At 31.5% G+C, this 27,226-nt stretch overlaps 1 protein-coding gene across 1 annotated transcript; it reads left to right on the top strand.

The window, feature by feature from the left end:
* Nucleotides 1-11,114: 11,114 nt before the first annotated feature.
* Nucleotides 11,115-23,140, top strand: LOC130824736 (uncharacterized). The gene is made up of 3 exons (XM_057689756.1): nucleotides 11,115-11,456; nucleotides 11,606-14,693; nucleotides 19,345-23,140. The coding sequence occupies exons 2-3, from the start codon at nucleotides 11,640-11,642 to the stop codon at nucleotides 22,600-22,602; spliced, it is 6,312 nt and encodes a 2,103-aa protein (XP_057545739.1). The 5' UTR covers nucleotides 11,115-11,456; nucleotides 11,606-11,639; the 3' UTR covers nucleotides 22,603-23,140.
* Nucleotides 23,141-27,226: the final 4,086 nt, after the last annotated feature.

The following is a 27,226-nucleotide window of genomic DNA, read 5'->3' as shown; positions in this document are numbered from 1 at the left end:
ATATTATTCACGTTTATTTGACCTTTTGGACGGTCTTGTAAATAACTCATCCTTATTAACCTTCTCTATTTAATAAGTAAATAAAATAAAATACTCGCTCTCTCTTATTTTTTTCTAATAGTCTCTTTTACTTTTTAGTTATTATTATTTATCATTTTTAATTTATAATTAATTCTTAATTTGTAAGTTGAAATATTTTTAAGTCAGATTTTATTTCATTCGTTTTAATGTAAGAATAATTAATACAACTTTTTGAAATTTTTAATTATACACAATAAAATATATTAAGTGATGAAATATTGTCTTGACAATTGTGCAAATGGTAAATGAAAGTACTAGAAAAAATAGAAGGAAATATAACATAAAGAAAGTATCACTTTTGTGTATCATTATGTAGAAACCATTCTCTTGATTCAAAATCAAATTACGAGCGCGAAGGCACATATGTGTCCATAAGTCATTTGATCCCATTTGATTTTTTCGATTCTTGAAAATTTAGAAATATTTGATATTTGCTATATATAGTAAATACTATTGTATTTGAACCCATTGACATAATATAGATTATTAGAGAAAGTATTTAAAATTGATACTTTATTGTTGTAGGCTATGAGTCTGACTTTTTATGTCGAGCTGTCAGGTAGTTTAAAAATATTAATTACTACTTTATAAAAGATTTTGATTTTTTTTGCCCAAATTTAAACTTTTTTAGTCAAATAAAAACTAATTGATGTTTTTAAGCTTTTATATCACCATATTTATTTATCTTTGGATATAAATAGACAAATTAAATGAGGTAATTGCAAAATTTACAATTATACAATGTTGACTTTATTGTTAACTTTTATTTTGACTTTTTGAACTCGAGTAATATAAAATTTGAATCCGTCACTAATTTTGTTGAAATATGGAGATCTTGGAGGAGCTGTTTTGAGCAATGTTGGAGAAAATCTTCAACATAAATTTGTGGGTGGTTATTCAAATTCAATAGTCAATTTTGAACACATTATTACTAATAAATATTAGCAGGATGTCCTTGGATTTAAGCCTTTTTACCAAGTTCAAAAGTTGAATAATGTCAAAGTTTACATAAGGGGGGCAAACGAGTAATTTATTGGTTGATTTGTCCATGCATTGATCTTTTCTAATACTAAATAGTACTTGAGGTACTTAATACTTAATACTACAATTCTTTTTCATCTCAAGTTGTATATAAATATTACTCCACTTCCTCCTATTCACCCTAATACCTTTAATTGACTAAACATATTTGTTAATGCAATAATCATATTATTAATATCGTTATGTGAAAAGTCAAATGGAACTTATTACTTGAATAGGAGGGAGTAAGTATAAATTCATTATTCTTGAATTGTATCTATTAATAAGTATTGATAGTGTTTGTGGCATGCACGACTTTATTTATTTTTCTGACATATTTGTATAAAGTAAGAAAATAAAATTAAAAAAAAAAAACTATTTTACAAATAGTTATATTCCATTTCTCTCTACAAAGTTGTATAGATTGCATAGTATCATATTTTTGTTTAGCAATTTATTGTGAAAACTTAGTTCATATCAATAATTCGCACCTAAAGTCTAAAGATTTAACTATTTATCTCTTTTTTTTTTTTAAATTTGAATAAGAGCCATATAGTTTGTACATGTACTATACAATAAAAAAAAGTTATGTGTTTTTTTAATATAAAATAGCATATACCAAATATGCTAACTAAAATAAATGTTATATTATTTTATATTAAGTGTTACAACTATTAACAACACATTACAAAAATAAATATAAAAAATATATTAATACTTTTTAAAAGAATTTATAGAAATTTAAATGAAATAGACAAACCTTTTTTGTAAAAAAGATAACTGAATCGGTTAAAGAAAGTGACAACCTAAATAAACAAAAACAAATCCAAGTAATTGTATATTATGTTTAAACCAACTCAAAGTATCCAATATAGAATACATTATTCAATTAAAAATATCAAAAAGCTTTCATAAATAATTGAAAATCAATGGAATAAAAAATATAGTTTTCTATTACTACATAAAATGTTATAATTTACGAAGTCAAAAAAAAAAGATATAGATAGTACTACATTAATATAGATTTTACTATATTAAATAATATAACTTAAGAAGTCAAAAGTCAAAAATCAGTTAAATTACTATAGTTATACTCATCAAATGATAGTAAAATCATAATTTGCTTCTCAATAAAAATTTACTGCCAATTACATAATGTTTATTTAGTTGTATGATCAAGGATATGGGTCCAATTGCCTATAGGGCGAGGCCTAATCTATAATCTATTAACTATTATTAAAACAAAACACGTTTACATTATCATTATTCAATATTGCTTACGTGTCTCAACCTTAACAAAGATTTTTCCTCCAATACTCAATGATGATATCATTGTTATTATGACTAATATTTATATCTTTGACTTTATTACTTTATAAGTATTACTATAATATTATTCATATTGATTGATTTTATACTTTTTAGGTCACATCATTTAATGTATTAGAAAATTTTATATTTTATTTTTTTTCAATTATTTATAAAATCGTATCAATTTTATTAATTAAAGGATTATTATTTTAGTATATTGGATGTTTTGAGATGGTTAAAAGATAATATACTTTTATTAGGAATTTTTCTTATACTTTTATTAGGAATTTTTCTTATTTATACTGTTGGTTACTTAAATGCAACGCTTAATTTTGATATGGATTAGGTTGTGACTATCTTTATGCAAGTCCTCATATTTTTTTATGACAAACAAATTACTTTTTATTTTGTTTAAACTTTTATAAAATAATTTTACATAAATAATTATGTTAAATTTGATTTTGAAATGCGTTACCAAAAGTTGTAATACTTCACATAAATCAATGTAATATTTGTTTTTGTTCGCATAAATTGGTATGTTATTTTTTTTTTATTAAAAATACTCATAATTTTGTATTGTATACTTCATGTACAAACCATTTTCCCTTTTATTCAAAATAAACATATAGAAATATAAATATAATTATATTAAATATATAATCAAATTTTTTGTCTTATTTGTTGTGATTTATTTGTCATAAACTAAATTTTTACAATTGTCTACGCGCACAATGCAAAGTATGATGAGAAACTCTTGTGTGGACTTGGTGTGTAACAGGAATGAAAATCTCGATACATAATTAACATTTAATAATAATGTTAATACAAAAATATTACGGAAGTCTCAAAATGCCGAACTGTTAAAAACTTAAAATCATAAAAACTGAAACTGTTTAAAACAAAAGTAAAATATTACATCTGATAAGAAATATTGTTTGCTCAAAATGAAAAAAATACATCATTATTAAGTCATCAATAAAGGTACAAAAAGCAGGTAAGTTCTCGATAAATAGTAATTGCTGCGGCCTGGAAACTAAATCCTGCAAAATGTCGCCATCCATGATACGGTTGACAACCAATTAAATCGATCAGCGCTTAACGCCGAGTATAACTTCCTATCCAGCTCAAAATACGGAAATTATACGTTACATTTACAAAATTATAATTGAAGTACGAACTTATAATTAATTGACACCACCGTATACTTTTACTATATTCTTTTTCTGTTCCATACTTTTAAGTCATTAAGATACCATTCTCAATCTTGACAGAAGTACATTACTGCCACTTATACAGTTCAGTAATCTTAACACTTAAGTAAGTTCATTTGGTTAATACTCATAACTGTACTATGCATCATAGCGTCAATACTAATCAAGTTTATCACTAATCAACAAGCACATCAATATGACACCTGATATATGTAAGGGTCTGGTTAGGTGAGGACCGTAGTCCTAAACCCTAACTGTGGTGAGAGTCATCACTCCTCCAATACAATTTATGCTCGAGCTCTATAGGATAGGTAGTTAACCCCCTGTCTTACACTGCATTTTACGTGCCGGCCAACACGGGCGCCTGGATTCTTCATGCCGGTCCATGGTTCGACATTACCTTACTATCAGGGTCATTCAATCAATATTCATTCACACAAGTACATCACAATTTTATTACTACAATTTGACTTTGACTTTGACTTTGGTCAACTTAGGTGATAACCTCTTTTATTTAATAAAATCCTTAATCATAACGTAAAATTAACCTTTATGTCTTTATACATTTATTATTAAATTTTTACACATCAAATTCTATTTATAACTTTAACTTTAATAGTTCGCTAAATTCACGCTAATAACTTAATATTCTATTAATAATTTTCAAATTAATATTTTCTACAAGTAGCTACTAAAATCTATTTCTCTTTAAATAAGTTTCCAAAATCAACATTTCCAACTTTACAATAAATAAAACTTTATTTTCTTCAAAAAAAATCAAATATTCTAATTAAAAATTCAAGTTAAAATTGCATCATTTGGATAAGTATTCAAAATTCTACAAGTTCACCAAAAATCAATATTTCAAGTTTAGAAAAATAAGTAAACTTATTAGCTTTGCAAAAATCAACTTTCTAGTTATAGAACAAATAAAATTTATAATTTCACAAAAATCAATATTTCTAGTTTTAAAACAAGTCAAATTTATAATTTTCACAAAAGTCAATATTTCTAATTATAAAACAAGTAAAACTTGTAATCTCACAAAATCAATATTTCACACATAATTTGGGCGACAAGTATACTAAAAATACTTTTACATCATTTTACATAAATTTTGATCAAATAGTTAGCAAATAAAATATTTTGTATTAAATAGTGATTAAAAGTTACTTTTATTATGAAATCTCATATATTCAAGAAAAACACCTTCAATATTTAATAACTTACAAAAATTTCTCAAAAATATCTTTTTAAATTGTTATTTTATAATTATCACAAAAATAACTTGTAATAATTTAAAATAGCAAATTAAACTCTCTCTTTTTTTTTTTATGATAGTGGTCGAATGGCCTATGAGTGTTTTGGGGCCTTTTCACATAAAATGTAACACCCCGTAATTTATCGGGTTTAAGAAGATAATATAATAAAATAAAATAAATATGTATTATTAAATTATATTATTTTACATAGATAATTACAAGAAATAAAGTGAGTTAAATTTTAACGGTAACGAGTTTTATCGCGTACGATGTTATCGCGTGACGTTTCTTTTCTGTTTTAACAATAATATAATAATTACTTAAATAATTAATTAAAAAAAATAAATAAATAAATAGGGGGCCGTTACATAAAAAAACAACTTAATATAATTTATCATACTAAATCCTAGATTTAGATAATTAACATAACCACTTAAAAAAATAAAAACTTTACGCAATAACTTAAAAATTTACTATAATTTCAAGGATAAACTTTAATCTCAAAATAAAGTATAATAAAATACAACCATACTTGATAAAAATTATGTTCATAAAATAACTTACTACCTTATAAACTAGTTTGAAGGCTATCATAAATATATTACAAAAATTCTTCGGTGTAATAACATTCCTAATGTAACGAATAACTCATAAATATACTAACACTAGTTTAAACATAAATTATACTTAATATCACTAGAATACAAGTTTGCAAAACATAAAATATCACTAGAATACAAGTTTGCACCCGTCTTCATAAACTTGTTTAAAGATTATTAATTTAACATACTACAAATACTTTTAGCATACACATACTTAATATAATCTTGATCATAATTTCATTAAACTAACTTCCTACTAAAACATATCAACATATTTCATACTTTGCATATTATAAAGTAAATATAATCTAAAATTCCACAAAAAGAGTAGGGTAAGAAGTTTATACCATACTAACACCAAAGATAAGTACTAAGAACTAATTAGGAAAATAATAAGAAATAAGACCCTCCAAGATAGATAATAATGCTCCAACGATAATTAATCCAAACTCCCAAAATAATGAGGATCTTCTAAGCTCCCAAAATAATTAAAATCCAAACTCCAAAAATAATGATGTATTAAGTATCCAAAGTAATAACCCAATAATGCTCCAAAATGATGATGATTTAAGCTAAATAAAGAGTGTTCTATGCTCCATCTTCTTAGTTTCTTCAACTAATAATAAAGGTATTAAGGTAGTAAGATTTTAATAAAGTGAAAATATAAAAAAGAATGTTAGAAGGATTTGATGATGATGGTGTAAGTGATCTCATGCTAAGAGGGGTATTTATAATGAGTTTGAGCAACTTTGTAGTTCATTAGATTGTATGAAAAAGAATGTTAGGAATATAGAAGAAGGTTAACTTGTGTAAGTGATTTAGAGTGTGTAAATGAATATGTAAGAGTTGGAATGTGTAAGTGTATATGTAAGAGTTTAAAGTGTAGAAGAAGGTTAGCTTGTGTAAGGAAATACTGATAGCTTGTGTAAGTGATGAACATCATGGGTTACTATATAAAGGATTTTGGTTCATTAAATTTTTGTTCTAATATGTACAAATGAATATACTTTAAAATAATGGGTAAATTTGATCATGAAAATATGTAGTTTACTTAGGAAATTTTGCTTAAACTATACTTAAAGTTAATAATAAAAATACGATTTATTTTTATGTATAAAATAATTAGATCAAACTTATAAGGATAAAATAATAAGTAGTAATGTTAGTTTAAGAAAGAAAGTTAAAACGTAACGTTTTACAAATCTGTGAATATAATAATAAAATTTTACTTTGCGTACTATAAAATAATAAAATAATATTTTAGTGCTTATAAAAAGATTTTAAACAAAATAATATTTTAAAGTTTAATATTTGAAAGACATTACAAAATCGGAAAAGGTTTAGGAATTAAAGATGGTTTGAAATGGATAACCAAAGGATTAGAAATTTGAGTTGAAAATTCGGAATTATTAATCAGAAGATTAAGATTAAGAATTTTGAGTCTGTTACATTTAATTTTTTCAATTTTTAATTTCAATTTTAATTTTTTTAATTTTTTAATGTTTTGATTTTTAATTTTTTAACTTTTTAATTTTTTAATTTTTTAACTTTTTAATTTTAAAACTTTTTAATTTTTTATTTTTTAATTTTTAATTTTTTTAATTTTAAATTTTTTTAATTGTAATTTTTAAAATTTTTTAATAGTGGAGTGGAGTAGAGTGTAAGAGTATAATAGTAGGGTAGAGTACAGTGGAGTGGAGTGGGGTAAAGTGTAAGAATATAAGAGTGGAGTGAAGGGGAGTGTAAATGTTGATTCACACTCATATTAGTGTGGACTAAATTCATACTAGACTTTTTTAAGTATGATACAAATCAAATAATATATGTAATGTATACAACTATTCAGAATAAAATGAGATATAACTATAATGTAAACTTTATTTTTTAAAATTTTAATTTCTTAAATAATATAATTATGTCAAAAAATGTAATAAAGCCGTGCATCGCACGGACACTATCTAGTATTCGTATATTGGTATATGTTGTAGCAGTCTATATATGATTCTTTAGCCCACAATGATATAGAAGTATGTGAATATGCAGGTGACATAAGAGCCTGCAAAAGCAAATCTAGCCATGAGAAAAGTCAGTGATCCTCCTCTATTGTCTAAGTAAGTTATTTTTGTAAAGGATAAATTCTTGTTTAGATTTATTCCTATAAGAAATGATGCCCATTTAGTTTTTAGATGATGCCTAAAGTATGTCAAAGGTATAATTTAAGTCTAAAAGGAAAATATGGATTAAACACATGTATACACATTCATATGGAAGATGTACATCGTGGGATGCAGATATGGATAAGAAGATATATGATTATAGGGATTAAAATTGACTCAAATTATACTAAGCACAACAAAGCATGGACATTAACAATCAAACATGAAATAAATAGATATCACCACTAAACACATATCGGTATATGAATTATTCCAAAATTTACCTAATAATGTATTAGAATCACAATAAAACCGATAGTATATGAACAAAAGATTTTCAGTTGGTGAAACAAATATTCTAATTTATGAACATACTATTCTGAACATGCAATCGTTCATGTAAAAATTTAGCATGCAATCATCACCTATAATAGTCCTGATAAAACAAAGCTAAACATAAATATCATATGACAAGACTCGGGTAGTATCATAGACTTTTAACTTAACAAAAACCTTATAAAAAACATGTAAGATGTAACGTGTTCTACGGATAAAGAAAACCAAACAACAATTTAAGGAAAAAGTTAAGCAGTGGAACACCAAACTTTTTAAAGTTTTATTACAAATTGAGAACCATTAAGGCCTCTATCAAAGTTACCATATGTTAAAAGGAAAATTGAAACATATAGACACGTGACAATCTAACGAGTTGAGTCATAACCCATGAAATCTCACGCTCCAACCCAACCTACAAATCATTCTGCTAATCATCATTCATTCAAAGTGAAGACAACATCATTGTAGGTCCACTAAAAAAAGAAATGTGGGCAAACATTCTACATATGATACACACACATACACAATTTAAGCTAGCATACAAAGGCTTTAAGTTCGATTTTCTATCAACTTCTTTTCCCTTCACACAACTCCATTTGATTTCAACACTCGTCCTTATCTAATATCTTAAGGATTATAACGTTGTTCATCCTATTCTGATCGGAAAAGTATTCAAGTATAGTAGGAGAAATCCACTTTACGAGAGCTAGTCTCAAATGAACCTCCTACCTTTGTTCTTCTCTTCCTATTTGGTTCGCTATAGCATATGTATGCATATTCCTATGGTGGCCCTATAAGAGCAGTGGTCAAGGGAACTAAAAATACTAGATGTCTTCTCCCTTTGAGTGTCCCTTATCAAATCATCCACATCAATCTCTATTAACTACTTCATAATACAATCTAATCACATTATTTAGGGTTATCTCGTCCTTATGTGATTCATAATTGTATATCATTAAAATTTACAACGTTATTATTTCTATAGAATATTTCACCACACATACAAAAATAAGAATTGTACACCTGTAAAGGATCTGTAAAAATGAAAATGACATATACGAGGCATTGCTCATGAAGGGTGATTAGCCTGCATATCTAAGCATCAAACCCTATAGAGGAGACAACAACAAAGTACTTCTCAATGCGGTAAACATGGCTCTCGATGCATAAATTTGTCTTAACATCTAGGGTAGTAGTGGTGTTCAGGAATTTCCACAAGGTCATTGGAATGCTTGTTGTCGTGTCGGCATGTGATGTAGCAGTGCAAGATGCGCACCTCTTCGTTGCGAGCAAGATGGGGTCTAGGGGAGGGGAATAAGGTCTTGTGGGAAAATGTTAAAAACGTTCTAAGAACGGGGTGTTGCACATAAAAAATATAGATATTACGGGTCGGGAAAACAAGAGGGCCCAAAATCTTTGGCCTTAGCTCAAAGACATGAGTGTTATCCTGTTGTATATCCTTGGAAACGTCGCCATTTTGATAAGGCCTTTGTCGTGATACCTTTCAAATAAGATTTATACGCCTTAAACACTATGCAAGTATAGCAGAATAGGGGTCGGACCACGAGGACAAGGATAAGTTAAACTCAAGGTCTCAATATAATTAGGTTATATGGGTTGAAGTGAAATCTAAAACTAATAACGAGAATCATAAAGTGAGTCTAAAGACAATGACACTCAAATGAGAAAACGAGGATAGATTAGGTCCACCCTAAGAAAGTGATTTTGTTAAAGATAAACTAAGTTAGAGAGAATCAAACAATAACTAGCCTCGATACTCAAGATAACAAGAGGAAGTTGGTGATTCCACAAATCACACGAACGACCAATACTCACTCTATGTCTCCCTAGCAGTTGTTGGACAAGATTCGTATCGAGTTTCAATGACTAAGTATTGTTATCTTTTCTCTAATCCTATGCAATGAAAAACTTGTTCTTTCCTAGGGTTTTACTAATCAAGCCCTTAAGAAAACTGCTCACTCATGATTATGCCAAACAAATCAATATCAATAAGGAAAGAAATAAAATTAAGCACGATCAATATAAATATGTGAATGAAAAGCAAAGATAGATTCAATAAGAAAACAATAATAGCAATAACTGATCTACAAAAGCAATAAGAGAAATAATACTTATAAACCAAGATTAATGCTCCAATAAAAATGTAATGAAGAGTCTTAAACAAATCTTGACTTCCCATGCTAAAAGATAAAAACTTGAAATGGAGATATTGAGAACAATAAAGCTAGAAAATTAGGATTTAGAGAACTAAAGAATGTTCAAGAATCTATTCTAAAACATACTTAATATAAATGAAGCATAAAACCAGGCATAAGTTCAATCTACAAAGATTAAGGGATATTTATAGTCTAAAAGATATGCCTAAAGTGCCCTTAATAATCCATAAGTTGGTTTAAAGGATAAAAACTAATGCGCAGAGGAACAGGTACATTAGGCTAAATAAGAAGAACATTTGGTCGAATCTCGATGGTTTTCGCAATATTGAATCTGTGTGAACATTTGACCGAATGGATGGGCTTATTCGGTCGAACAACTGTCATTCTCCTGAATATTAGCTTCATTCGTCCTTAACAACAACGTAACTGGAAATTGTTGAGTACACCATTGGACCGAATAGATGTGTCATTCGCTCAGACCAAGAATCATTCGACTGTTTCAGATACATTTGGACCTTGCAACAACTTCATTCGACCGAATGATAAGGGATTTGGCCGAATCATCATATGAATGCATGTCTTTGAACCTTTGAAACATCAAGACTCTTCGGACTCCATGTGGCACTCAAGAAGCCTTAAAAAGTGTGTCAACGCATCAATCATACGAACATCAACATTCCTGACTTCGAAATACCTGAATTAACCATTAAACAACTCGAATGCAAGAAAAGGTTAAATCGCACATAATATAGATGAAATCATTAAAAAACCCTAAACTTGGCAAATGTGCACATAAATGAGCAGATCAACTACTTCTCCTATTACCAATTGATTTGAGGATGAAATTTTATCGTGTTTGTATGCAGCCAACACTCCTCTTATGCGCATCTTGTCATAGTATATATCAAAGCCACACAAGAGTTTTTGGAGGTTAGAGATATGTTTTGATACAACAAAAATTTAAGGGAAGCATGTGTTGGTTAAGCTGTCATTGCGCCAAAAAGCAAGAGACATCAAGAGGAGAAAAGCAGGAGAAAAAGATTACAACAAATATTTTCAAATTTGTACCCGAAGCTTTTTGGTCTCACACCCACCTTTTGATTTGGTTTAGACTTTAGATCTGTCCATTTTTGTGTAATTATCTCTCTTCAATTTTCCCACCTTCAAACTTAAAAAAACTAGTCAGACTGTCAGTCAAGTCCCACTTTCTTACCACTTCCAAATTCCCCCCTTCAACTTCTAAGCTTGCTTGATTCTCATGATTCATCATCATCTTTGTATCATAATCAATTAACTGAATGTAAATTTGCAACTTTACTTTCATTTTTAGTGTACCCATTTTGATCTTCTTTTTTGTAGTTGTTTCTTATTGCTATGATTTGAATCAATATGCTCAAAGTTTTTAACTGGGTTCTGATTTTTCTGTTTAATTTCTTCTGGGTTTTACAGATTTCAGCTCAGTTTTGTTAAAATTTTTGAAGAAATGGGTGGTGATGAATTGAAAGTTGGTGTTCGAATCAGGAAGCTTGTGATCAAAACAACCAAACTTTGTTATAGATCAGTTCACAATCATCCTCTTGCTGTGGGTATTTTGCTGTTCTTGTTGATTTTGTATAGATCATCTCCTTTTTTGTTTTCTTTATTAGTGTCTGCATCACCTGTACTTGTTTGTACTGCTGTTTTACTTGGAACCCTTTTGAGTTTTGGTGATCCAAATATTGCTCTTCCCGTAGAGGAAGAAGAGAAAGATGAGAAAGTATGGGGGTTGAAAACGAGTCGGGTTGAGAACCCTTTAGTTGTTGAGGAACATGAACTTTTGGGTAGTAGATTTAGTAAATTTGACGAATCAAGGAGAGAAATCGACAATTTGATTGATGAAGAGCCTTTGCAAGATAATTTTGGTAAGATAGATAATTCCTCGGAGAAAGATCATGTTGATATTGCTTTTAGTTCAATGCATAATGATCATTTGTCAAGGGAGGTGAGATTTGAGAAACAAGGGTTTGAAGAAGCAAAGAGAGAGGTCGAGAATAACGAGGATAAGGATAAAGAGATCAAAAATACGGAAATTGAGCAAGTTGTTTACTTGGGTGATCAATTGATTCAAACGAGGGATGAAGTTGATTTGAGCGACGGAGGATCTTTTCAAACTAGGGTTTCTACTGCTGAAGATGTCCAGGCTGGGCACTTTGAGGATTTTATGTCTTTAGAATCGAGGAAGGGATTTTATGAAGTGCGATGTGATAGTTTATCTACCATCCAAGATGTTCAGCATGAGAGTTTGGAGGATTATATATCTGCGGAAGGATCACTAGATGGTCAAGTGATGGATCAATTAGAACCTTCGTTGGCGTCATGGAAACAATTTGATGAACTTGATGATGGGTTATCTCCTACTCGGGATGTTCAAGATGAGCGATTTCAGAATCAAAATTTAGTGGAAGAATCATATGAGGGTCAGATGCGGGATCACTTGGATTCATCATTGAGATCATGGGAAAGGTTCGGTTCTGATCACGATGAGTATGATCAATCTGACTCTGGGTCTGATGGTGCCGAGAGTTCCTCTCCTGATGCTTCAATGACGGACATTATCCCCATGCTTCATGAGCTTGATCCACTTTTGGAAGATGAGATTCCGATGGTTAGTGACCTTTCGCGTCAAAATTCTGCTGTGAAATCACATGGTAGCAGCATTCACTCGGATGATGCAAGTGATCAAAAGGAGGATGAAGGTGATGATGGTAAAAGTGAAGCTGAAGACGACAATGAAGATGATTCTCAAAGTGCTAAAGACGAACCTGAGAAGTCTGCGATCATGTGGACCGAAGATGATCAGAAGAATCTTATGGATTTAGGAACATCTGAAATGGAAAGGAACCAGCGCCTGGAGAGCCTTATTGCGAGGAGAAGAGCAAGGAAGATGGCTGGTGATAAGAATTTGATGGACTTGGATGGGATGGATCTTCCTTTTCCGGTTGCTCCTATTTCAACGAGAAAAAATAACCCTTTTGATTTTCCTCACGACTCTTATGATGACTTGGGTTTACCACCGATTCCTGGCTCAGCACCGTCTGTTATGTTGAAAAGACGAAATCCTTTCGATCTCCCATATGACTCGAGTGAAGAGAAGCCCGATCTGACGGGAGATAGTTTCCAACAGGAATTCATGGAGCTAAATCAGAGAGAGGCATATAACCCGAGGGAGGCTTTATTTCGAAGAAATGAAACATTTAATTTGGGGTCTTCTGCTTTTGATTTTGGAAGGCCGAGTCGCTTCAGACCTTATTTTATCCCTGAAAGGACAGATTCTGATGGGATGAGCTATTCTTCTCTTTCAAGACAGTTTAGTGAGCTTAGTGAGTCCAAGGCAAGTTCAGCTGGTGAAACAGAATCAACTTTTGTCGGACTAGACCCAGAAGAAAAGAAGTTAGTAGAACACGACTCTCCACTAGAAATTGAACCCAATTCGGAGATTGATCAAGCTTCTCTTCTTGTAGAGCATGGAAGCCAATCTTGTGATGATTTGGATTCATTGTCAGACAACGATAAGAATAAGACAGATTCTATTCAGAGTCTGCCTGAAGTTGAGTTGGGTGGAGCTATATGTCAAAATGAAGATGGCACTAACATCCAATTGACACCAAAATTACTTGAAGTTGAAGATGTCAGTAGCTGCTCGGTGAACGGGGAGCAAAGCCAAATCAACGATGGATTAAATGTTGAGGTTCCTGTGAAGTATTCTCTGGAGCTGTCGGTATCTGATGTAACGACTGGGCAATCACTAGAGGCATTAGACCACAGTGCGACTGTGGCGGCGCCCAATTATCCAATGGAACCTATCTATGATCTCAGCCCTCTCAAGAACTTCCAATCTTTATCCTCGTCTTCTTCTGATATCCAGAGAGAGACATCAGGTATTGATATCTACCATTTAACAAGGTATTTATTTGTGGCTGAAGAAACTTCTGTTCACAATAAAGATGCTGAGACTATTTATCAGCACAAAGAGCAAGATGGAGATGGGAATGGTTCACGATTGAATGATTTTAGGGAAGGTAGTGGGCTTGATAGCACTGAGTTCTCAAAGCTCAATCAACTCCCTGATAATTCACTAGCATCAATTGTGGACAAAGATGCGGGTTATCTAAGTAAAGATTTACCAGAGAGAAGGTTTGAGGATAATTTATCGATATCGAACGACAAGGTTTCTCTTGGTGAAGTTGATGATAGCAGTTCAGATGATACTATTTCATCTGGTGGACTCGAGTTTTTGGAAGAATCTGTTTTAATTCAAGAGAGAAATGAAGTTGATGTCTCATCAGAAAATGCTTTACCTGGCAAGTCTCTGGCGTCATATTCAACAGGTGCACTAAAGGAAGAGTTTGGTGCGGAGATGGAAGTAAATCAGCAGTCTAAGGTATCCAGTTTGCAGAGTCATGAAGACGAAAAAGAAATCTCGAATACACTGGATGAAAATCTTTTTCTTTCACATGATTACAACATTGATGAAAACAGTGCTGACTCTTCAGAGCAGGTAAAATATGCTGGCTTTTGATTGTTCTTGTTGACATTGTCTGAGTTTTATATCATAATCTTAACCATAGTTTGTGGAATAAAAATGACGCGTTACATCACATAATGATTGCTTTATAATAGATTTTGAGCTTACCGAACCGTGAAGTCCCATTAGGTGATGTGTGATTGTATAATCATGGAGTGACACTCATTATAAGTTGTTATCCTAACATATTGGTCCTTATTGTCCTTTTCACAAATGTATTTAGGTTTTAAAAAGGCCTATTATAAGCTTTAATTTGAATATTTCTAGAAAGCTTAAGTTACTATGATAAAATGATTTTTTTGAAGTTAAAAATTCACATAGCGATGTCCACAAAGCAGGTCGGAAGATCGCTTACGTAAATTAATTTCATAAAGTACACTACCTTTTTATATAATTGTACTATTTACTAATACACCGCATCCTATTTGCCACATCGGATCATTACTAACAACCTATTCTACATCAACAATTATCCTACCTAATTAGACCATAGAAAATCTTGCTCCTTCAAATATACTTGACCCCACATCTAGACTAAGACACAAGAGGGTCAAAGACTTCTCTTAAAATAAGGTTCAATCAGGGAAATCTTAAGAAATCAAACACTTTCTTTTCTGTCTCGAAGTGTAAATTTTCGTATCTCGTGAACCTTGTGAACCTCATTTGCCGCCTGAGTTAGAGTCCAGGAAACAACTCTATCATCAAGCCGATCACTTATGATTCTGCTAGTAATCTCTGACTTCTAATCAATGTATGATTATCAGTCCATGCTCTCGGCTCAAATAGTATTATATATTTGAGATTGCGCAAACCAAACACTTATGTCATTCCATTCATCAATCTTGCTTCATGAATAGCTCATCCAAAAACCATCCTGTTACACTTTAGGTTAAATTAGAAGTTTAGTAACACATCCTAAAAACTGAAGTGATGAGATCCAATATACTTTAGTTCCCTCCTCTACACACTCCTATATAGAGGTAGTAATATACTTTGAGCATAAATACTGTAAATGATTCCCACATAATTAACCATCTGTTGACTTGACTTGCCAACTAATTTATCTCTGTAGATTTGTTTAAGGTCAGCAACACCACCAATTACTTTCTGCCAACTTACTTAAGCTCATCAGCCCAACATCCTGAACTGTCAGCAGCACAAGCTCATAAACTCTGTTTTCAGCTAATTCGTCGTATTTGTCATCTCGATCAAAAATCGTGATTCTTTAATCTTTTTCACCAATCAAAAGTCAATGCCTAACATTTTACCTGTTTGCAGCAAATTACTATAATTAAGATTGGTTCTTAAAATCCTTCTTCGAAGTACCACTCACTTTAATAGTTTTACAATAATTTTCAAGAAAGTTATCATGTAATTTCGTCTTTTATTTAAATCTTCAATCTTTTTTCCAATTCAAATTAAATTCTCCCTCCGTCACATAAAATTTGCATCATTTTTCATTTTGGTCTGTCCCACTTAATTTGCATCATTTCTATTTTTAGACAATGGTCCACCATTTTCTTTTAGTCTCATCTATACAATTTACTTCTCTTTTAATTTCATCCACACAAATTCATTCTCTCTCTCTTCATTTATTACTACTTTCTTAAAAATTACTCTTTTTCTCTTTGATGCAAATCAAAGAGGACAAATGAGTATTAAATAGTTCTAGCTCAGAAAACTTTTGACTCTCCACAATACAAAGCTTGTTTTGAGCTTCACTTTTTCCATCAAGAAATTTTCACCATTTGCTTTGTAACATGAAGAAAATTATCATTAGACGCAACAAAATTTACCTTTAGCATTCTATTTCCAACAACACTATTATGTTGCTTTATCATATTCTCTTTCATAAATTTCTACAAATAATTATTTTTTCAACAATCAAATTGCAAGTCATTCGTTGAAATTAAAGCACAACCCTAATGATGTGTTGATACCACATAATTGTTCCACAACTGTAATGATTTAGCATCCCAAAGACTATAATTAACAACCAGATATTTTACTTTATTTATCATATAAGAACAAATTGATTCAACTTGCTCATAAATTGAAATACCATATTGAGAGAAGTATTTAACACATTGTTCTAATCAATTCCTATGATATGACCCATCAAATAAAGGTTTCTACATTTTGGCCATTTTCAATCGATACCTATCTTTGTTGATTTTTTGCCTCCTTATTCTTTAAAATTTTAATAATTTTTGTCTAAATTTTTCTTCCAAGAATCCATTTAAGGTAGGCTATAAGAGGAAGAGTTTGATGAGAGGATATGGAAGACTTTGATGAAAGAGGTGTTAAATGACCTCATAAGAAAGTTGCTCTTATAGCAATGTTAAGATTAGAAACTTTAGAGGACAACGATGACATATTGATAGAGAGAAAAAGGAGAAGAGAAGACATATGAATATTTTAAGAGAACAGAAACAAAATGTGAAGAGAGGAAATAGTAGGAAAATTGTATTTCTTGATTAAAATCTCAAAGTAGAATGCCTACTATACAAGTGTACCATTCAGTAAGACACCTTAACCTAAATGCCACATCAGATACATCAAGAATTATCCAAACAACTAATTAGTCCATAATATATTGTTATACCAAAGAGCTTTTTTGTCCGATCTTCAATTTGTTGCACTTTGCCACTTTTGTGCAATGTGTCTAGTGTGGACTCACACACCTTTTGGCATTATTTGACATATGCATCTTGTTACTCTTGGAAGTTTTATTCATTTAGTTGAAGTTAGTATAAACATTTTGGCAATCTCTGAATTCCCCCTAGTATATGACTTGAGCTTTATAAAATTATGCTAGTTGTATAATTGAGCATGCCAGAAGTTTCAGATTTTAAATTACGTTGAAAGTGTGAGATGACTGAAATTAACCTCTTATAACTTGTTATCAGCCCCTTTGTTAAATCAATCTCTTATTGAAATCACATGAAGACTACATCATTTATATGATGGTTATACCCTCCTCTTCCTAAGACACACTGTCATTCTAACTATTCTATATTTTTAAATTTGCGATAAAATATTCCAATTTATAGTGAATATGCAAATCTCAATCTTTTTTTAAAGGAAAAATTTGGCAAACTACCTGATAAAAGGGGACTTATTCTATTAATGAAAGGAAAATACTCTGAATAATCCAACCTTAGGTTGATTTTCTTGTAATAATACAACTCATACCACAAAAATACAAAAATGACCACAATTGCGGTAACGAACATGGTGCTGCGGTGACAGAGATGATGTAGTTGCAGTACCGCCAAATATCAGCCTATACCATGAAATATCGTTTGAAACCTAAAACACAAATTTTTTCACTTCGATACGTTTAATATCGGTTTATTAAATTTGAAAACCTTTACAATATGATCGAAACGATGCAATGCGACCTTACTTTTGCACTACAATACAACTTTTGATGTTAGGAACTTACTTTAAAATACTTAAAATAGGTTTATTATAAAATTAAAAAGAAAGAATTTGTTTTCTTACAAAAACTGATCCATTTCCACTGCCCTAGCCTAGCCTCCACCCTCCGCGCCACTACTAGATTTCTCTTTCAAGATGTTTCAATTTTAGATTTTTGTTACCTTTCTTTTCATTGGAAGATTACTGTTGGCAATGGTGTAGACCTTGGCGTCTACTTCTAGGTTAGTTTTCACATCCAGTGAGAAATGAGAACGAGAGGCTTTCTAAAGAGTTTGAAATGAAGTTTGAGCATAGACGCACCTAGAACAGCTAACTAAACCAAAGACAAGATGTAGGATCACAATAAATATTAAAATGGTTGTCGAGTCTAGGTGTGTGGCTGTTGTCGGATAAACGTTCAGTATTCTTTTTTTTATATTTATTTTAATTTTTGTTGTTTTTTTAAAGTGACCTTTTACAGGTTGTAAGTAACCTTTGTGCACTGTGAGTAAATACACCCTTAAGTTGGGATTATTCATGGCGAATCAAAAGTTGGGGTCTATAGTGAAATCAGTGAAATGTTAGAATATTCAAAACAATTTTCCTTAATTAAATTACCGACAAAGGTACTTTTGTTATGTTAGTACTAACCAAAATTTTCAAGGAATGGCTACTCTGCCACATAGGGGATAGGAAACCCATTCCTTTTAGTCCGATTTGTCAAAATCCTTGTGAAGTAAGGCCCACTTTTTGGCATCCTTCTCGACTCCAGTGAATTTCCTCGTCTCCAATTTCACTCCTTTAAAACCAATGAAGAACGTTGAAGCTATATATAACCTTCTATTTTTTTTTCCACAATATTCATATCCCCAAAGTGCATCAAAGTGGACATTGAAGAGTTTGGGAGGGAAACCGAAAGTGTGACCCCAATTGACTTTTTCTTCAACTTAAACCTTTATTTGGTAATGCCAACATAATGAAAGTGTCTTTGTAAGTAGTATCAGTTTAATTTTCATTTTGTAATTGTTTTTACAAATCCCTTTTTAATAGTAGTTTCCGACAAATTTTCCTATTTTAAATTTTAAATAGTACTTGTTTTTTGTATCGCAAAAGTCTTGTTGATAAATTTTCTTACTAAAAGATCTCATTGTAGTATGTAGTAATATTATATGATATTGATATTGCTAGATGATCTACACAGGAACCATCCATTGTCCAAAGGGAGCTTGAAAAGTTAAATGAATTAAACAAAGTTGATGAATCTGTAAATGTTCTCCAAGTTCAAATCCCTCAACATGATAACACGTCGGATTCATTTCAAACCTCTGTATCTTCCTCCCAGCCTGATGAATTGGTTACAATACCAATACTGGAGATGACTATTGAGAATCATGCTCAAGAATTATCTGAAACCATCCATGCATGCACACCTGAGGAAAACACCAATATTTCAGAAGATTTCAGAGGATTAATAGCTGATGAGCTCGTTATACATGATAAGACCGGTGATGTCGAGGAGATGGACGAAACATTGCTTTCTGAGCTTGATGCAGTTGGTGACTTCGGTGCGCCAATCATGGTACCAACCTCGGAGGACAGTGATACTCCTGTTGAAGTTATAGATCAAGTCTATTCAAATAATAAGTCTCACACTGAAACTATTGTGTCGGAGACTGGTGAGTCAAGCATAGATTCTTTGGCCGGAGATGTCAGTACTGACTTTCTAGTCTCGGAAGCTCAGTCTGTTTCATATATTGATGCTGCTTTCAAGAGAGTGAGCGAAGAACTTCGAAACTCAGCGGCTTCTAAATCTTTTCTTGCGGAATCATCAGGAAATGAAGTAGCAAATCCTATTCCAGAAAGAGAGTTGATGTCTGAAGAAGATACAGAACCCGATAAAATACAACCTGATCTTGATTCCAGCATGAGAAGCATTCATACTGGAATGCCAGTTTGGGATGCTATGATTTTTGAACAGTCAGGTGAAGATGTTGAGCGAGTTGCTGAAGATGATACTTCTGATGTCATTAAATCCACAGTACAGGATATAGAACAAAAGAGCTGTGCCTCTGAAGATACAGAACAAGATAAAAAGCATCCTGATCTCGCGTTTTTGAAAGAACAAAATCTTTATTCTGACACGAGAGAGATTGGTTCTGGAATGCAAGTCCATGACACCATGTTCATTGAACAGTCTGGTGAAGATGTCGAAAACATTGCAGAAGAAGACGATAGTTCTGGTGTTAAATCTTTTAATGCTGAATCTACAAGAAAGGATGTAGAAGTTCCTATTCCGGAAACAGAGTCAATGTTAGAAGAAGATACAGAACAAGAGAAGCATGACTTTGAAGATACAGAACCGGAAATGATTCAAACTGACCATGATTTATTGGAAGGACAGAATCTTGTTGAGAAAGTTGTCGAAGATGATACTTCTGATGTCATTGAATGTTTTCATGCTGAATCCATAGGAAAGAAAGTAGAAGTTCCCATTCCGGAATTTGAGTCAATGTCAAAAGAAGGTACTGAACAGGAGAGGTGTGTCTCTGAACATAAACCGGAAGAATTACAACCTGAGCTTGATATATCGGAGGGAAGTAATCTTATCAGGAGAGAGATTGACGCTGAAATGCTGGTCCTGGACTCCATGATCAACGGTGAAGATGTTGAGAAATCGGCTGAAGAAGATGATACTTCTGATGTTTCTGAATCTTTTCATGTTGATTCCACAGGAAAGGAAGTAGAAGTTCATATTCCGGAAAGAGAGTCAATGATGGAAGAAGATACAGAACCGGAAAGAATACAACCTGTCCGTGATTTGTTGGAAGGACATAATCTTGACTTGAACAGGAGAGAGATTGATTCTGAAATGAAGGTCATGGGCACTGTGATCATTGAACAGTCCGGTGAGAACGCAGCTGAAGAAGATGATACTTCTGATGTCGTCGAAGCTCTAAATACTGTACCTGAAACTGGAATAGATAATGTGAAAATTTTGCCATTAATAGATGAAGAGAAGAAAGAATTGGATGAATCGCCTCTAGTTGAAGAATGCACTTTAGCTCATACACCTAGAGACGAAACTGAAAGTGTCGGTTGTATCGACTTTGATTCATCTCGTGTAGATAGAGACATTAAAGGTACACAGGAATCCTTGAAACTTGATGCAGAAACTCCACTTCCTCTTGAGTCCGAGTATGGTGAAGAGATGCTTGAAGTTCCTGCTCATGCTGCTAGTATTGAACATGCTGTTAAATCTGAATATGAAACTGAAAGAAATGCTTCTGATTCATCTCCATTGGTTGAAAATGAAGCAACACAAGAATTGGAGTCAGAGTCTGAAGATCAACAAAGAGAACTAATTGAGTCATCAGAGCGGCTTGAGCAGGATATTAATGTTCCTGGGGTACAGAAATCTCCTGTTCCTGAAGCAAGTGTTGAAAAGGAAAAAGTTCAGTTGTTGGAATCCGATTCATTGAAAGTGGATGAAGAGAGTGAAATGGTTGAAGCAAGTATTGCATCTTCGCTTGACGTTGAGGAGAACGTGGTTGGATCTTCAAAATCTGAGCCATTGATAATGCATGATGAGAGTGAAAAAATTCAAGATCCAAATACTTTACAAGCTGGATCTTTGGAATCTGAAGAAAAGGAAATAGCTGGATGTTTGGAATCTGAGCCAGAGCTATTGGATGGAAAGAGCGAAAAGATTCGATATTCTCCTATCGTCAGAGCTAGTGTTGCATCTTCTCCTGAGCTTGAAGAGGAAAAAATAGTGGCTGGATCTTTGGAATCCGAGCGTTTGCAGGAAGACTCACTTGTTGAAGAGTTAAGAGAATGGCATATTGTAGATGAAAGTAGTTCTCTTGCGGTTGACTCTGGAGATCATATAGAAAGAACCTCTCCAATGGATTCTTATCCATTGCAAAAGGATGCAGATATTGAAAAGATACAATATTCACCCGAGTATGCAGATAAAATCACGACCTTTAGTCCTGGGGAATCTGGACCGGTAATTGGAAAATTACCTGACTTGTCCGATGTTTATGAAAGAACACCTCCGGTTGAGTCAGAAGGTCGATTAGAGAGGTTTTACTCCGTGTCGGTGGATTTTGAATCTTTTCTAAAGGATGGATATTCCAAGGAGATTCAAGAATCTCTTGTTCCACAAACAAGTTGTTTGTCTTCTATTGAGTTTGAAGATCAACTAGAGATGAATTTACAGATACCAGATCATGGATTAGGTTCTAATCAGCTACAGGAAGAAGTCGTTGTGCCTCATGCAGAAAGTGAGATTCACAATGACCCATCTACTACTGTGGCTCAAACAAGCAACAACGAAGTTGATCAAAGAAATAGCAACAGTACTACTTCTCAAGTCGAGGAAACATCCCACGAGTCTCACTTGGAATTCAGCTCAAGCTCTTCTAGCTCGAGTTCAAGTGGTACAGAGAAAGATTAAAGTTGTGTGCACCGTTCCCTTCTTGTTTCTTTAATGATTTCGCTTCATGACGTGTTCAGGAACATATTCATGAAAACCAACTATTCCCTGAAGCCCTGGTTAGCTGGTAAGGGCATTTCTTTTTGAGTTATGTTACGTGGCTGCTTTGTTTTGGAGAGTAGCAGCTTGGCAGTTGTACTGTTTTGTTCCTCTGTTTTTTTATTCGACATTTTTTTAAAAAATTCTTTCTGTAAAGATTAGGATTGGCTTTGGATGTTGGAAAGTCATGTTTGGTAGTAGGAGTATGCATTTAGGTCACCAATCGTGACCATAACGCTGGTGGGTTTGTGGTGTATTTTGTAAGTATGAAGCTACATTTGGTATCTGATTTATTTTGGGGCTTGTAACTTTTGGAAGGCTGGTGTGTGTTATGTCTGTACAGTTCATTCTGGAATATATCCATTTTGAAGTTTGTCATTCACACTTTTACTTGTGATTTGATATTGATACAAGTTTTGGAATATATCCAGAAACTAATATAAAAGATATATTATTCAAATAACAAATAATTATTCATTACTTGTATATTTATTTGAGTTTGTTACTAAAAGTGACAGTCACATAAGTCATTTTCAGTAGCAAACTTTTTACTAGTCATTTAATTTTTTTAATTAGTAACCACTAGAGCAAATAATTGGTATTATAAGAGCACCCTTAATAGGGGTAATTTTTTTTTGTTCACCATCCAATGAGATTTTCCACAAATCTCTTAATAGTGGTAGGTTTGTGTTTGTGAGGTGAGATTATTATACCAAAATTTTGGAAATATTTTTATTTATCTATAGACATTTCAAAGTTTTGTTTGATATTTAGAGAATGTTTTTGAGTTTTATTTGGTATTAGTCATATTGGTATAGTAACAGTATGGTATTAATAGTATTAGTATATTATTAGTTGTATTAATATGAAATTAGTTGTACTTAATCAAAACGGCATATAAAAATTTGACTAAATCGTAGTTTTAAAACTGAAATAGTATATTATTTAGAGTATATTATTAGTTGTATTAGTATGAAATTAGTATATAATTAATTAATTAGTATGGTATTAATCGTAATTAAAATTGAATAAAGTTTGGTTTAAACTGCATATCAAACTTGACTAAATCGTAATTTTTACGCACCATTACCACCCACTCGATCAAAGTTCAAGACTAACCTTAAATCAATCAATGAGCATATGAGGTCGTTTTCTTTTTAGCACACATCTTGGAGATTTATTTGTCATATCTGCATTATTCAAGTTTAATTTGAATCTATGGCCTAACACAATGTTGTTCATAACTTGAAGTGAAAGAAGTTTATCTTTGAGATATATATAATTTTTGTGGTTTGTGAATAAAATATAAGTCCATTTTTATTATGGGTTAAAGCCCACAGACTAAATAAGTCCACTAAAGAGCCTCTTTATATATACCTCTTAGGAGGTAAGTTAGATGGATGATATTTACATCAAGAAAAGTAAAACACTTTATCTGTCTAAAAATACTACATTATATCATAGTAGCTTATATGTGGGTACTAACTTGGACATCGGAGGCACCGCCCCCGGGGTGATTGGTGTTTAGTTTCAGGTTTTCAATGATTTTCCGATCAATTATTGTTTTATCACCACATCCATCCAAAGATACCTATTTATCTAATTATTTCCAATTTTTAACCATAACATTTGTACTTGTATATACTTTGTAATTTGCAAAAGCAAACTTGATGAAAAAGACAGATAAATAGAAAAACAACTTACATTTAAATGGCTTAAGATGACTCAAGTAGAGTGAAGGAGACATTTCTAAAACATCTTTGCAAATATCTCGATGTAATTCAAAACCAAACCAACCAAAACAAGCATGCTAGTCCAATTGCTTATGGGTTCTTATCATAGAAGGTCCTAGTAGCTTTATAACAAAATGAGAAACTAGCAATATCTTAAATTATGCTAGTGACCACACTTTTTTACATTATTACAAACTCTCAATCAATGATTTTTCATTTAAGATTCCAAACTTACCCCCACCACTTACAACTATGATTTTGATAGGAAAGGGCAGCATTTCTCTTTTTAAGTTATAAAATCCCATTGTTAACCAGCTACCTCCTTTTGGATAGATGACTTTTTTGATTATTTACTAGTGAGAAATAGGCTTGTGACAACCAAATAAGTAAAACCTAGTCACATCTATAATTATGAATTAAAAGTCAATTCTTGTGGGGCGGTGAGAGTATCACTTACACAACAACGCGCTTACTTTAAGAACTAGGTGTAACGGAAAAGACGCATCTTTTATATGTTTTAAGATAAGTAAATGTATAATAGGCTTGTGACAACCAAATTAGTAATCACATTCTATGACTATGAACCAAAAGTCAAATCTTAACGACTAGGTGTAGTGAAAAACATGCTCTATCATACGTTTTAAGGTTTTAATTAGTCAGATACTATCTTTTAAATTTTCAGAGTTCAGACAAGCACTCTTCTATAAATTTTTTTTTGTTGAAACACTGCCTTAAAACTATGCAACACCTATTGACCTTGTGGGTTATGGATAGACTAGTCAAATTTTGATCCGATTTGAAATTAACCAATAATCCAATTGAAAATAAATGGGTTATAACTAGGAAATTTTGATCCATGATCGAAAATGACCAGAGCCGAAAGAGCTGGGTCAAACTGAACGAAATACGAACTCGACCATTATGACTCATTTTCAGTTCCACGTCATTATTTTTAATTTTATGTCAAACAAACTAATTATATTTGAGTTGACCCAAACTTATTCCAAATCAGACATGTATTGACCTTAAATTGATCTGACTCAAAACCTATCCGGCGGACCATTTTGATGGGTCTAATTATTGGTTGTGTGGGAGTTTTTCCGAAAATATATTCTTTATATTTTATTTTTGATATGACAATAATTTAGTAAAGAAAATTCCTTACCAACATTGTCCTCCAAAGTTGGATTGGGTTCATTACTTCATCCCCAACAAATTCATTTTTCATAAGAGTTCTCCATCAAACCAAAAAAAATTAATAATCTAATTATACTTTGTGTTTTTCATTGAAAAATAGGTTTCATAAAAAAAAATTGGTTTTTTCAGAATTCTTAAATGGAATGGTCTAACGGTGATATCATCTCTATTTGGCTTGTCTAAGGTCCCATTATACACTTACAATCTTAAATTAATCAATTATAACCTCAAAGGGACCACTTACAATCATAATGTAACCAACTATAACCTTAAACTGATTACTTATCGTTTTAAATTGATTGTTTTTTTTATAGAATTAAAGTGATCACTTATAAACATAAAGTGATCATTTACGATTTTAAAGTAATTAATTAGTACAATCTTAAAGTGACTAATTATAACTTTAAAGTGACCAATTATAATTTTAAAATGATCACTTTTTATAGTCTTAAAGTGATTACTTATAACTCTAAAAAATCACTTAAAATCTTAATTAATCAATTAGAAAAATAAACTGAACCCATCTATGATTTTTATGATTGCTTGGTGAAAATTGTCAAACTTTTACATGTACATTGTCCACCATAATACTCATTTCAACTATTGGAAACAACTATAAGCACAAACTAAGGAGTTTCAACAATAGATCATCTTACCAACTTTTTGACAAAAATGGTGCACATTTTAGTGTTTATTGTTCACTTTACCGCTTTTTAATAGTGTATTATAATTTATTAGTTAATTTACTTTTTTTAATTTGTTGATTTGCTCAAATTGTCTTAAAAATAGTCTAAATTGAACATAATTTGCTTTCTTTAATTTATAATTCACGAGAAAATTAACGAATCAGGTTAAATAACTATTTTTCCTTTTAACTCCTAAAAATCCTATCTACTTGCTTTTTATGTTAATTCTCGGTGTTTTCATTGCAAAAACTACCAACTTAACGGTGAATAATAGATTTCTTCAAGTCTGATTGGAAATATTGAATTTGTGTCGTAACAAACCCTCAATTGAAAATGCTAAAAAGCTAAATAGATGATTTGATTTGCCTTTTCTTTTAAGTCTTTGTAGATTGCTTTTGCAACTAAAATTATAAATATATTAACAAGAAATAAAATGATTAGTACTTTTCCAAAAAGAGAGATGGTATCTATGTCTTTTAAGAGACAGCAATTAACAATTAACACAAATCTTTAAGCTCGGTGATAATAAAAAAGAGTTGTAGTGTAAATTTTTATAAAATATCACAAATTATTCTCACGGTGATGAAATATTAATCATAAAAACGTTTTTTGTTCACAAATTTTCATTACCACTTATTACCACCACTCCAAATAGTAATGTAATGGAATGGATTATCAGATTTTGTGAAGAAAATGAGATGATTAAAGTGGGATAAGTATGGCCATCAAACTTGAAAAAATATTTAACTACCAAAATTATACTAATTTTACATTACCATTCCAACCATTTAATACCGACTATTAAACGAGCAGTAAAAGTTGTACAAACCACGCAATAATTTGTGTAAATAATATTAAAAGTGAAAGAACATGTGTGCATAAAAATTAAAAAATAGTAGGAATACCACCTAAATATAAACACGAATTCTT

This window comes from Amaranthus tricolor, chromosome 10 (assembly GCF_026212465.1).
Source record: "Amaranthus tricolor cultivar Red isolate AtriRed21 chromosome 10, ASM2621246v1, whole genome shotgun sequence".
NCBI lineage: Eukaryota > Viridiplantae > Streptophyta > Magnoliopsida > Caryophyllales > Amaranthaceae > Amaranthus > Amaranthus tricolor.
Note: the sequence above shows the minus strand (reverse complement) of the source record. Positions and strands in the feature narration are given on the sequence as shown.

Excerpts from the sequence above, each read along its gene's own strand:
- LOC130824736 (XM_057689756.1), top strand. The coding sequence starts at position 11,640 with ATGGGTGGTGATGAATTGAAAGTTGGTGTTCGAATCAGGAAGCTTGTG. Across the intron at positions 14,694-19,344 it reads GTGCTGACTCTTCAGAGCAG|GAACCATCCATTGTCCAAAG; the intron begins GTAAAATATGCT and ends TGATCTACACAG.